General features: G+C 52.2%; 1 protein-coding gene across 3 annotated transcripts in view; it reads right to left on the bottom strand.

The window, feature by feature from the left end:
• Window positions 1–12,782, bottom strand: part of Jdp2 (Jun dimerization protein 2) — a 40,607-nt gene extending 27,825 nt beyond the window's left edge. The window contains exons 1-2 of one of the 3 annotated variants that reach the window (XM_021202192.2): window positions 12,440–12,782; window positions 3,514–3,746 (exon numbers count right to left, since the gene is read on the bottom strand). In XM_021202192.2, coding sequence (XP_021057851.1) covers window positions 3,514–3,746; window positions 12,440–12,737 — 531 coding nt within the window. In that variant the 5' untranslated portion in view covers window positions 12,738–12,782. Of the gene's footprint in view, window positions 1–3,513; window positions 3,747–11,544; window positions 11,679–12,052; window positions 12,311–12,439 lie in introns of those variants that run through there. The other 2 variants (XM_021202193.2, XM_021202194.2) reach the window with 2 other exon arrangements.
• Window positions 12,783–14,249: the final 1,467 nt, after the last annotated feature.

The following is a 14,249-nucleotide window of genomic DNA, read 5'->3' as shown; positions in this document are numbered from 1 at the left end:
ACACACAGAGATATATACACACAGAGATACAGACACACACAGGTACATACACACAGAGATATATACACACAGAGATACAGACACACAGGTACATATACACAGAGATATATACACACAGAGATACAGACACACACAGGTACATACACACAGAGATATATACACAGAGAGATACAGACACACACAGGTACATACACACACAGATATATACACAGAGAGATACAAACACACACAGGTACATACACACACAGATATATACACAGAGAGATACAGACACACAGGCTTGCACACATTGCAGGGAGTCACTAAAATGTCAATGCTCAGGTTGAGATGAGAGGAGGTTCATGAGTTCAAGTCTGGGTTACATAAGGAGGCCACAGCTTAGGAAAAATATCAAAATAAAGAAGGAGGAGGAGAGGGGAGGGCAGGGGAAGGAGGAGACCACTGGCTCTTTAGATAGTTCACAGCACCGACAAGACTCAGTCTGCAGGCTGACCTACAGGCCAGCCTGGTGGATGGTTTACAGCCCCTGTTGTAGATCACCCAGACCAGTATCCTTCTGAATCCTTAAGCTTCCTCCAGACATTGCGGAGTAGTCGGGGACTGGCCGGAGCTAGGAGAAGTGACTGCTTGGTGTATGGCTGAGTGTGCAAGGGAGAGGCATCTGGCCTCCTTCCCTCCCAACTAAAAATGCATTCCAGGCCACCAGGCCACAGTTCCCCACTATAGCAGGGTGACAGTTCCAGGCCAGAAAGGACTAGCTGGCCAAGGGTTACCCCCATCAGGGGACACAGAACATAAAACTACAGTCTTTTAAAAAACAACGTTGCCTTGAAAAGAAGGGGGAGACAAGAAGCATTGTCTACACACACACACACACACACACACACACACACACGGATGCACAGAGAGCCGAGGGAAGACAGGACCTGTGAGGCAAGCGGGGAGCCTCACGGAAAGACTATGCCTGCGGCCTAACTCAGGGCAAGGGAGATGGAGTTGTGACGACCGCAGCTTAGCCACCATGTCCAGGACCTGGCATGTCCCTGTTCAGCAGCATGAGTTAAGTCACGTCACCTCCATCCTAGACCTCAAATTCCTGGTCTCTTATGGTGAGGACATGGTCACATGACTAGCTAAGGGATGAAAGGTCAAGTGTGGTAAGAACTCCACACAGGGTCTGGCCCGGGTCCATGGATATGAGCTGGTGCCTTAGCACCAGTGAATAAATTTGTATGAGCCTCAAAGGCCAGCAGGAAAACCCACAAAGGCTGTTTGCCATACACAAATTGGTCTTCCGTGAGGTTGTCCACCAGCTCCAAGAAAGGGCTTCTAACCCCTCTGCTCTGTGTGACCCAGGGAACATCTACAAGAGGCATAGCTGGCCTTTCCCCCGGGAGGCGCAATTCAGCAGGTCCAACTGCCTCTCTGCCCCCACAATGCTGCAGCCTGACAGTGAGAGAGGGGACATGCAAATACGCCCTAAAAACAGCTTGTCATCTTCACGGCCTGGATGGTACATGTCTGTGGGTGCCTGTGAGGACAGAGTGTCACTATCAGGTACAGGGCATATGCCACCAGTCTGGGGGTGGCTGTGAAATGTAAAAATACCCAACTCCAAATTGGGCTTTTTCCTCCCCCCCAAAAAAAGGAAGCTCCTCCAAGGCCTTTGGGGACGATGACAAATGGAAAGTGCTGCTCCCCCGGCAGGTCACACACGGCTGGAAGAATGCTCATCAGAGGTTCATCATGGCCTCCAAGTTCAGTTAGCGGTTCTCCTAGCAGAACCATCCAGAGAGGACCACTTTCAGGCAGCGGGCCTAGGAAGGTGGGGAGCAGAGGGGCGACTAGTAGCACAGCATCCACTGCGAGTGAGCTCGGAGGAATAGTCAGTCAATTCTCACATGAGTAGACACCTCTGATGTCTTTAATCCACGCCTCTCAAGCCCAGAGGCTCCAGCAGGGACCAGGCTGCAGAAGGGCATAAAGACAGCTAGTGGGGGGATAGGTGACCCCAAAGGAAAAGCAGAGTCGGCGTTCTAGGGAGGTTCTACGATAAATAAGAGTGAGCCAGTTGGTGGTGCTGCAGGTCTTTAATCCTGTGCTCAGGGTGGGAGGGTTGGGGGTGAGCAGAGGCAGGAGCATCTCTGTGAGTTCAAGGCCAGCCTGGTCTATAGAGTGAGTTCCGGGATAGCTGGGTCTATACAAAGAAACCCCTGAAAACCGAAAGCGTGAGACGACTCTCTCCATCCTCCTGGCCTTTGTGATGCCTGGCCGAAGCAGCGTGTGACCAGATTTTCCAATATTTTGTTGTTGTTGTTGTTGTTGTTGTTGAAAATTTTAAGTGAAATATCGGTTTGGGTTGCTTTTAAAACACCAAACAGGCCAAACCAAACACATCTGAAAGCCAAATCCAGCGTGCAAAGAGAGAGCTTGCTAACAGGCCATGCCCCCAGAAGCCCTTTCTCTACTGCTTGCATGGTACTCACACCGAGAAAGGGAATGGGGAGAACAAAGATCAGTAAATGCACACAGTGTACAGCCTGACACCGTCTCCATCCAAAAACCCCCGCCTCCATGGCTTCCAGCCTTCCAAGCTATGAGTGAGAGTCCACTGAGGCTCATCTTTGCACGGGAACACTCTCTCCAAGCAGGAACACATACACACACAGCCACTGCCTACTTCCAGCCCACTCCAGCTTCCTCTACCTCCTACCCCTGGCTGCTTCCAGGTGGTAACTTTTTGGAAGAAATAGCTCTGCATAAGCCCTAACCAGGGTAGGCCTTTGGACAAACTACCAGCTCTGGGTAAAATGCCTGAGGCATGCACCTCTCTGGTCTACTGGTACCCATGCTAGGCGCTGCTGCCTCTCACTAGGTACTGGGGAACAGCTGTCCTGACACAGGACCTGAGAGCAGCAGGTGCAGGAGACCTCAGGATGGGTGGCTCCATAAGTCAGTCTTCTGCAAGAGCCCCCCTTCATGCAGATGATGTTGGGGACTGAAACCACGCCCATCTTTGCACGGTAAAGAGGAAGGCCACACCATCCTTTCCCTAAGTTCCCTTGTTCAGCTCCAGATGGGCAGAAGACTTGATGTGGCCAGTGACATTGATTTTTTTTTATAAAGAACTAGATCCCCCCCCCTATGCTTTTCAAAGCACATGCACATTTCTATGACCTCTGTTGGTCCTCCCAGCACCCTAGAGAGACTGCTGAGATAGTATTCATGCTCAGAATTATCACTCTCCTCTTGCCTCCTAGACTCACAGGCAGGGTAAGCCTCCTGTCCTAACCCAGGGTGGGGCTCAAACTTGAATGCATGCATGAACCCTCCCTCCCCCCAAGAGCTTGGTAAAAATACAGGTTCTGTCAGAGCGTGGCTGAGGTGGAACCTGAGCCTCTATCTCTCCTGCTCGTTCTCAGACCACAAGTTGAGGAGCAAGACCAAGGGTCCTAGGTGTGTTTAGAACCAAACCTGGAAACGTGGGCTTTGTCTGAAGAACAAAGGTCTCACCTCACTCTTCACGGGTTGGGGCCTCTTGCCCAGTTTCACCTCCAGGAAGTGCAAGGGCGCAATCATCGCCCCAATGTTGCGGATGTCAGCGTATTTCAGCTCCTCTGTGGTCAGAGCAGAGCTGGGAAGTCCGGTGAGGGGGCCGAGCCCTGGCAGAGAGCCTGCGGTCACTGAAGGGTCTGGGATCTGCCCAGGCATCATAGCAGGAGGAGTGGCAGGTTGGCCTGGAGGGGCTGGAGAAAGCAGGATGGGAAGGTTAGCTTGAGGAGAAAAGGCTCTGTGAGCTGCCAGGGCCTATCCTTTCTCTCTCCAGGGTTCCCCCCAATCCTTTCTCCTCCTGCTCTTCCTGCCTGTAAGCTCCAAGTCCTCGTGATGCTAGGAAACTCAGCCAATTGACTCACACTAAGGCCATCCATCTCTGGCTTGCAGGAGAGTTGGCCCTTCCTAAAGGCATCCTAAACCCAACCGTGGGCAACATTTATCCGGCCCTGGCTTGGCCCCAGACTGCCCGTAGTCTTCCCACCCACCTCACCAGACCTGGCCAGAATTCCTTACAGGATAGAAAGATCTCCTTGGGATGCTGCACAGTTAAAGCTGGTGGGCTGGATTTAAACAGCAGTGGCAGCCTCCAGAGAGACAGAACATCGCCATGGAATCGGAAGCACCTTCACACCTGTTCAAGAGGCAGCTATTTTTGGTCTGGCATGGTGCCTCCCCTCAAATCACACATCCTACTCTGCGCACTTGTTAAGACGGCATGAATACAAGATGAATCTAAGCAAAGTTAAAGGTGACTGCGAATGTGTCTGAAGCTCAAGGAAGAGTCCGGGGTAAAGAAGACAGAATTAATTTGCATGTACTTTCTCCAGGCACTACCGGAAAATTTCTTCAAGAATTCTCTATTCTCAGAGCCCCATACAAGACAAGATAGAAGCAAAACTTGAAAGGATATAAAATGGGAATGAACGCCCAGGGAATTCTTATTTCTTCCTTCCCTTTACTGAGGGACTTTCACGCGTGAGACTGTCATTTCCAGGCACAGATAGGGCAGAAGAAGTATGTTTGTCAATAAATGCAGATATATCTAGTCCTACAGTCCACCCATCCATCCACTTATAATTCTTCTATCCATCCAATTACTGAACAGCTATCAGGAGCCAGCAGGCACTACAACATAGATTTCAGAGGTTCAAAGCCTTGAAGCAGCCTTGTATGGAACATTCTAAAAACAAAACCATTCATACATTTCAGAGCTGTAAGGAAAATAATTTCTCCTTTTCCCCACCAGTCTGCCCAAGTCCATAAAATCCAATCTTTACAGTCTTAGAAATCAAGATTGGTGGGAAGTTGATGAGCATGCGTGTGTTCTATCCTTCTACACCCATCTGTCTTTCTGTAGAGGACACACAGATGAAGACAGGGGAGATGGACATCTGCTGAGCCAGGCTTTTTGGCTGTCAGAGTTCAAGTACTCATAAGGCCATGATGTTTGGGGCTATCTGTCCTCGTCTGTAAGTGACCCTGAAGAGTGACCCACCTTGGCATCATTCAATTTCTCATTCTCTAGAATGAAGATGAGGGTACCTCTGGAAGCCATATATCCATGGATACAAAGCATATTCTCTATTTCACTTCTGTGGATAGAATCTGCTTCCATTCATTTTGGGCTTATTTTTTATTTTTCATTTTACTTGATGTGTAAAAGTGTCTTGCCTGCATGTGTGTCTATGCACCGTGTGGGTGTAGTGCCCTTGAAGACCAGAAGAAAGTGTCGGGTCCCTTGGGACTGGGGTTACAGACAGTTGTGAGCTACCATGGAGATGCTAGGATTCAAACCCAGGTCCTCTAGAAGAGAAGCCAGTGCTCTTAATTGCTGAGATTCTCAAGTCCCTTGAGCTTGTTTCTTAAACACACAAGTGATTGGCACCTTCAGACTACAGACTCCAATGAATGTCACTTTATTTAAGTCAGTGGTTCTCAACCTTCCAGTGGTGTGACCCGTCAACACAGTTCATAATGTTGTGGTGACCACCGACCATAAAGTCATCTTTGTTGCTACTTCATAACCCGAATTTTACTACTGTTATGAATTGTAGTGTCAATACTGATTGATATATGACCCTTGTGCAAGGGTTGTTTGACTCTGTTAGAGTCACGACCCACAGGTTAAGAACCACATGGGTAGTGGGCTGGTCACCCTCTCCTCTCCCACATGGCCTCTGTCCATCAAATCATCTACACAGAGTTCCTCCCCTGTATTCAGGTTGGTATTTGTACCCAGGATCTTTCATCTGAGCTCCAACAATATACCCTCAACATTTGGTCCCTCAGCTTCTTGGGTACACCACACCCTCTTCCCAGCCCCTGAGAACCCAATGTGTCCTGGGCCACCTCAGAAAAGGACCTGCGACGATTCACATTGAACGACAGTCTCAGAGATGAAGAAGGCCCTGAACTGGTCTAAACCACATCCTCATTTTGCACACTGTGACTGAAGCTCAGAGACACTAAATGATTTACCCAAGGTCACACAGCCAGATGAGGGCAGAGCCACAACTAGACTCTGGTCCCTAGTTTTAGAACCCTGACTCTATCATTTCCCCTCAGGAGGTTCAGTAGAAGGCAGTGTCTCCTAGTGACAAACATACATGTAGGAGTCATAGTCTAGGACACTCTGTGTGTTATGGAGACCCAATTCTAAGAAGTTCCCCCAATAGCTCCAAAGCAGCTTGAGTAGGAGAAGCCTGTGTCAAACAGTGCTGAGGTCTCTCCTACACCCTAGCCCCAAGAAGGTATTCAACAAGAGTGGGGTCTGTGGTGTAGCGGCTCAGAAGGTAGGGCTTTGATGCTCTTTTGCCTCAGCCATCCCTTCGAGACGGAAGCCAGACCTCATTCTGTTCCAGGAACAGCAGGCTCTGTTTGCAGCTTCTGTTTATGGTCATACAGATGATATACATGAGACACTAACAAACGCTCCCTACGAATAATGACTTCTTTGCTACTGAAGAATTCCCTCACCCCACCCCACCCCCGGGAAGAGCTGCCCCCCGAATTCTTGCCATTCCCCTATGAATCCATCCTGAAGACAAATTTTGGCCAGGGGACCCAGGCACCAGGCTTTCTTTGTAGAAGCAAAAATGAGTCTCTCCTCCCCCTCCTTGGAAGCCCCTAACTGCTCAGAGGCAAACCGCAAAGTCCTTACTACATGCCATTCCTGGGAGACAGCCGCAGCGCTGACATTCACCAGGGAGAAGACATCCCAGCTGTCTGTGGAGGCAAGCGGGGAGGGAGGAGGGCCGAGGCGCGGCTGCAAAATGGAAACCTACTAACTGCAAAGCCACCACTTGGCTATCTAAGGCCAAAGGGCAGCTTTGGTGTTTTGGAATACAAGACAGTTCCACATGATTTAGGAAACCTGTAAGAGCAGAAGGGACTGGATGGACTCTTTACAGTGAGGAGGAAATTCCCGCTTCAAGGAAGACACAGGAAAGATGACGTGAGGCCAAGTCACCCTCCACGATGCTGGCTCCAGATGGAAGTGATTTAGAGGGAGAGAAGTACACACTGGGTGCTGAGGAAGAAAGACTTGCCATTTCCTTCCCTTCGGGACCTAGGAGATCTGCGGTGCAGACAGACACCCTCCATGTCTTCATGAGTAGCTAGGGTCATGAGTACAGACCAAGCTCCCAATACTGGCCAAATGCCCCATTTGGGTGTTTTGTCTCAAAATACAGGCGAGAACCCAAAGTGACTTTGGTGATTTGGGAAACTGTTTGGGTAAATTGGAAGTGAGCCAAGGAAAGAACCCAAGTCAGGTACGTATCAAGGCACCCCACACACTACTTTGTATTCAAAACCAGAATCATTTTTAAAAGAACAGAAGAAAAAAAAAAAGCAAAAAAGAAAACCTGGGAGACCCCAAAGCTCCGTATAAAGAAGACTTTTAGAAAAGGCTCAGAAAGTCACAGGGCCCCTCCTCTGTTGTGTAAAGCTAAGTTACCAGGAGAGCAGACACAGTCCCCTGAAAGCCAGCTTGAAGAAAATGGGCCAGATGGGCTCAAGGAGAAAGAAGTGGAGGAAGTATCTAGTATTTATATGTCTGTGCCGACTTCCTCGGGGACTTGGAAGAACACAGTTGGGTGCTGCGTTGGATGTGCAGAATAAAAAGCCACAAAGCTTTTCCAGGCCAAAAATACCCAGTGGCAGATACTAACACAAAGAGTTCTTCCACTTTTTTATTCTTCAGAATAAAGGTGGTAGTGATTTATTCATTCCCCGCCCCGTTCTCATTTATCATACAGAGAGCAACCCAACACCCTACGTCTTTCTGTACGCCTGTAAGTCCTGGTCTTACTTTGGCAAGCTACATTCGTAAAGGTCTCTCCCCTTAAATAATCATTATCTTTCTCCAGAATAACAAAAATACTTAAAAAGACGACAGGAGAGGAGCAGAGGGCCTAACTTCTAGAACATCAGAGGAAAATGTGAACTCCCTGGGTCCCTGAAGTCAGGGCTCTAAAGATAAGCAGGCACTCTGGACCGAGCAGGCACTCTGGACCGGCATAGAGGACGGCGTGCAAATGGTGTGCAAGATGACAATGAGTGAGGTAATGAGTGAGGGTGCCTATAATCCCAGGAGCAAGAGTGGCGCCAAAACCACCGGCAGGGAGCAATGACCCAGAATCAGGAAGACATGGGAGCTGGATTCTGGAAGATTCCCAGGAGGGAGGAGATGTAGCTCAGGACCCCACAGGAGGGGAACAGAAGGTGGCAAGCCAGAGACCCGCAGAGTGCAGGACCAAAAGTTAGGAATCTCAGAGGGAGCTAAGACATGGAGGGGTTAGGGAATTTGGTCAAAGTCACACAGCTGGCAAGTGACACCAAGCTGTTCCTTGGAGCAGGCGGTGATTTATTTCCTGTGATCTGAACGCCACTACCAAACAGTCTCTGAAACCAAAGAGACCCAGAGGGCAAGGAGCAAAGGGCAGGGAAAGCGCTTGATTGACAGTAACCCAAACCACAAATTCTTGCAAGGCGGCCCTGAACTCTACAGGCAGGCAAGCGGGAGTCAATGGAGCCGGATGGCTGAGTGTGAAACTTTGCTCTCCGTGTGACCCCAGACAGTTCCATGACCTCTCTATGTATCACTTTTGCCACTATAAAGTGGCAGTGACATCATCTGCCTTGTAAGGCAGTAGAGAAAATCAAAGTACTTAGCTCTTGCAAAGCCCATGGAACAACCTTTCACTTGATGAGCGGGAAGTCGGGGTCGCAGTCTTCCTTCCCGCGGAGGTGCCAGGACCAGATGACCCCCTCAAGACAACCTCTAGATCACGTCTGTCTAGCAGTGGCCTCTCTTTCCCTAGTCACAGTCTCCTCTCAGGGCTCCCTGCTCTCCCTCTTCCCAGGGCTAAGTCCACAGAAGGCAGAGCCATAGCGTATGCTGACAGTAAACTACAGGACAGAAAGGAAAGGTGCTGAGTCACGGCTGGCTACCCCAGGACAGAAAGGAAGCCTGGCACCTGCAGCTTCCTCTGTTTCTCCTGAAGTGTCCTGAAACTTGCAGGCCAGAGCACAGTGGCACAGGCTATTGGCCACGGGCGCCACTGACTGGCTAGGGCTCTGACCCTGATCCAAACACTGAGGTGCCAGTATCTTTTACCTCTTTGGCTGGTCATTAGGGACTACTCTCTGGGTAGTCATGAGAAGATGGAGAGAGGCAGCTGGGGTCAGGAGAAGCCACAGCAAGCTGGCAGGAATGGTCTCTCAGAGCACTCCCAGCCATGGAAGAAGCCGCAACTATTTCCCAACAGACTCTAGGTCCTCCCTGGAGACCAGAAAGATGTCTTCCACAGAGCTCTGCCTGCGCATACAGCTCCATCCTCTGCCCGTAGAGGCTTAACAAATGACACCACATCGTCTCTGCCAGAACCCAGAGAGTTCTATTGGGAACCAAGGAGGACCTACTTCTTCTATCTCTGTCCTTTCTTGCCTTCCCTCAGCTCTGTCCCTCAGGGGGACAATGCCGGGTATAGACACCATGGTGTGCGATGGCTTTGGTCTATGAAAAAAGAGGCACCAGCCAGCCAAGTTTGGGAAGTGAAGCCCTACCACTAAACCCCATGGACTATATCCAGCAATCAGACTTAAGGGTAGGCTCTAGCCAGGCCTCCCACCACCAGTGAATGCAAAGGAAGACTAGAAATTCCAAGCCTAGGTCTCTGAGACACACACATGCACACGCACACACACACGCATACAAACACACATATGCACGTGCATGCACACACACGTGCACACACAGGCACACACACGCATGCACACACATGCATGCATGTACGCTATGCACACACACACACACACACACACACACACACACAGAGGCACACTGAGCTTGGCAGCCCCTGAGCTCAGAGAGCTGGTAACACAAGCCATGGAGCTGACTGCCAAGACAAGCAACAGAAAGAGCCAGACCCAGTTTCATTGGCCACCATACGTTGCATATGGCCCGGGACGCAGCCAAAAGAGTGTTCTCACCCTCCTCAAAGGCATAGGAGACCCTCTGTTTTCAAACACACCTCCACAGAGCCTTAATTAAAGGAAAATGGAAAAAATAGCATGCCTGTTGCTCTCCCCCTGCCTGCAAGGGTATTAGCACACAACCCCTGCACGGTTGCTCCTTTTCTCTTCTTCCCATTTTGGGTCTCAAACATAACTCATTCCCGCGGAAAGAAAGTCCAAGTTTTGCTGAAGAAAAATAAGAGTTGTTCCCAGTCCTGGAGGGTTAGAGGGGTCAGGGAGAGTTAGTGCTGAGTGAATACAAGGCAGGCCAGCCTAGCATCTGGGCTGGCTTCTTCCTTTCCTGTGTGTGTGTGAGTGTGTGTGTGTGTGTGTGTGGCAGGGGGATTAGGAAGAGGGAGAGGGGGAGATGGGGAGAGGAAGTAGGACTATGAATTGTAATACCAGTTGTACCTCCATAACAGACAAGAGGCCCAGGAGGCCCAGTTCTGCAAGCTGAAAGGTGCAAGAGGACATCCTGCCAACAGGTGGGAGAGAGAGAAACAGACCGGGGACACGGGAGTTCCCTGGTGGGGCAAAAGGTGTCCGTGGATGAGTAAGGGAGACATGTACCGAAGCTCTTCCTAAGCGACACAGTCACCTGTCTCCTTGGAGATGACTGTAACCAATTTATTGACAAAAGGTTCAGAGGCCTTCTCCCCCCAGTCCTTCCTTTCAAGCCACCCAGCGCCCAGCTCTTCAGGAAGATTCTAGAGCTCCTCTGAACTGAAGCCAACGTGGAAGGGAAACAGAGGAGGCTTTGAGAAATCCATCCTCCTTACTACTTTAGGCAAAGCAAAACCTCTGGCGCCCAGAGGCAGGAGAATGATCGTTTCTATCCCCGGGACCTCAGGTTTCTGCAAAGAGCCGGGCTCACACCTGATATCCCTGGTTAAACTCTCCCCTAGAAACCTGCACGGTGCACAGGAAGGCAAGCCTGCCATCCAAGCGGAAGCCGGCCAGATTTGCTGAAAAGCAGCGAAAGCAAGAGGGGGTGATTTTTAAACCCTGGGGGGGGGGGAGACTTGGGGGCGAGGGTGAGGGATGAGGAATGAGGAAGACAACTGCTAACAGCCTTTGGGACAAGCAGGTTCCCAGCTGTGGTGCAGAGCCTGTTTCCCATGCTGCCTGAATTAAGATCCTGGATAGGGTGGCCCAAGATTTAACAATACACAGACCTGTGCCACAGTCCCCTGGAAGGTGCCACTCAAACACATAAGGGCTGGACAATCTTCTAGCAGGAGCTGACTCAAACAGTTGATTGATTCCCTTCTTGCACCCGCATCGCCACCTCTATCCCCAAATGGCCCATCCATTTCTGCAAATGAGCCAAGGCAACCCAGCATGCCAGCACCTCCAGATACCCAGGCAAAGCAGGTTTCTGCCGCTCCAAGGGTCCAGGAAGCTTAGCCTTCTTGGATAAGAGGGGAGGAAGAGTGCCTTTGGGCAGGTTACCTAAAGAAGCCTGCTTACCTTCTTATGTAACCTGATGTGCCTGAGGGATCCCAAGGGAACTGGGGACTGCCCCGTGGTTCCCTCCTAACCCAGCCAGAGCCCACAGCAATGCTCTTAAGCGAAGGAAGCCCTGTTGGTTAGATGCCTTTCCCAATACCCTCCTCCAGGTCTTGCAGAGCTACGGAAGAGGCTGGGGCGCGACCTGTCAGCAGGTCTGAGGCGTGCATGCCCCCTCGAGTCCCAGGCAGTCCCCGACACAGTTTTCTCCCGCTCACCCCGCCCTCTCCGCCGCCTGTGCACAGCACCTCCCAGCAAGCGCACTGGGGGAGGAAAGCAAGGAGGGAGCGCCCCGCTGTCCCGGCCACAGACAGGACTGTCCTGCCCAGCCAGGGAATCACGGGTGGGCAGCGGCTGCATCGATCCGATAGTGTTCCGCCCTGGGGTGGCGGGAGCCCCAGCGGTAGCTACTCCCGGGGTGGCCACCCCAGGTGCCCGCAGCCCCGCCTCCCCCCCTCCGTGCACCCACCGTGCAGAAGCCGCTGGAGGAGGCGGCTGCCCCGGGCCCAGAACCCTGCTGCAGGCGCCGTGCCCACTCCGCGCTGCTGCCGCCCGCTGCCCAGGCCCGTCCCGGCCCGGGAGCCGCCGCGGCGCCAGCCCCGCCGCCGCCGCTGCAGCGTCCGCCGCCGCCAGCACCCCCCGTCGCGGCCGCCGAGTGTCCCTCCCGCAGGCTGTGGCGGGCGGCGGGACGGGTTGCATCAGCCCCGGCTATATAGCGGGCCCTGAGTGGCGGGGAGGGGTCGGGAATGCGGAACCGGCCGAGCTGCCAGCTCCACACGTCAGAGGGGGACGGAGAGGAAGAGAAGGAGGGGACAGGGAGGAGGGGGTGTGGATCGCGCGCTTCACACCCACTGACCTTCACCTCCCCCGCCGCCGGCGCCCTCCTCCCGCCGATGCTCGCGCTCCTCCGCCTGCGGGGCCGGCCCGGGCCCCGCCGCGCTGGTCCCGGTAGCATTGCGGTCCGGCGGCGCGCCCCGCCCGCGGCTCCCGAGAGCGCGAGGCAGCAGGACGCGGCGAGCGGTTATGTAAGCGCATCCCCTGCTCGGCCTTGCGGCCGCCACCCCCAAAATGCTGCACAACCCGGGAGGCAGCGACGCGAAGGCGGCGGCCGGATGAGCAGAGAACCCCTTCCAGCTCAGCCCACGCCGAACCATCCTCCTCCGTCCGATGCGCTCTCCCCCAAATCCGGAGCGAGGGTTCCGCGCAGTGGTGTCTTCGGACGCTGCAGGATCTCGCAAGCCTGTTTTTTCCGCGGAGGAGCATGGGCGGGGGTTTAAGGCGTTTGGAAGCCTCAATCCCTACCCACTGTCCACCAAAGCGTCCTGACGTCCTGAAGCCATGCAGTGAATGAACGAGCTCTTGAAGTGGAACTGCACCCTAAGGCCACCGTTGTTGTCAGTGGCTGGCCCAGTTTGACCCAGGGCTCTTTGCCCAACTCCTGCAGGCTTTTGCCTCCCTTTGACAGGACACAGCAGTGAGCCGACCTGACTTCTGCCAGACCTCCAAAGGCCTTCTTCCTCAATGACTCCAGGGCCAGCTTCCGTGCCCTCTTCCCATCCTGCTACAGAAGTAGATCATAAGAACACTCCAGAGAAAATATGACAGCCCTTCGAAGGCGGACTGTCTCAGGCAGAAATGTGTGTGGCATCTAAGAACTATTTGCACACACAGGTAGACACACACAGGTCTCCATTACCCTTGGGGGGACAAGACCTCCACCCTCTTTCCGCTTAAACCAGAAAGGAGTGGCAATGTTGACACTCGGTGACCTTCGACCTCCTTCTCAGAGAGACAGCAGGTCATCACCCATAGAAGAAAGGAAGTGAAAGAAAAAGTTCAAGTCTTCATAGAGTACAAATGCTGAGATCGAAAGACCAACAGGGAGGGAAGGAAGTCCACAAGCCGGACAAGCAGGTCTCCACGTGCGTGCTTGCCTGCAGGAAGGAATCAATCTCCATTTTACCCTTAAGTCCTCCTGCAGGGGGTTGGGGGGGGGGGGACAGGTGGAATGGAAAGACAGACCAAGCCCTAATGACATCACTGACCATCTTCCCCGTCCCCATCAGCCACTTCCCTCACAATGCTGATGAAAGAAAAAAAGAGAAAGACTCCAAAAGAACACACATACCGCAAACTCAGTGGTAATGTGCTAGTCCTGTAGAACATGACCCTCCATCCCAGAAAAGCCAGCAGCACCTTTACAATGACACAGAGATCAAAGAGGGAGACGGGGGAACTGGCTCATATGATGTTTCTCCCCTGAGATGAGGATCTGACGTTTATGTGAAAGTAAACACTGAACAGGTGGAGCATTACACCTATATGTGTCCTCTGGTGGGACTTGGAAAACGCTAAACTCATCTCCGTGTGGGGCCTAATAATTAAAATGTGTCCTTAAAGCTGGTCTTGCCCAGGGCCTACTCTGGATCATGGCTAGGTGACAGGAGTCCTGCTGGGTCATTACTTCCTCCACAAAATAAATACGATACAGGAAAGGCACTGGCGTGGGGGCACTAAGGGGTCTCTGTCCCCTTTCGTCTCCCCACATCTACTAGGCTCCCCCATTTTGATATAGCTGTTACCCAGTTTTATATCGGATGCTATACAAATACAGCTCAAGACCTCCCTCCTAGCCACACCGTTTCCTACCAGACCTCTCTGTGTAG

Source organism: Mus pahari, chromosome 7 (assembly GCF_900095145.1).
Source record: "Mus pahari chromosome 7, PAHARI_EIJ_v1.1, whole genome shotgun sequence".
In the NCBI taxonomy this organism is placed as follows: Eukaryota; Metazoa; Chordata; class Mammalia; order Rodentia; family Muridae; genus Mus; species Mus pahari.
The sequence above is the reverse complement of the archived record's forward strand: the minus strand, read 5'-3'. Positions and strand labels throughout refer to the sequence as shown.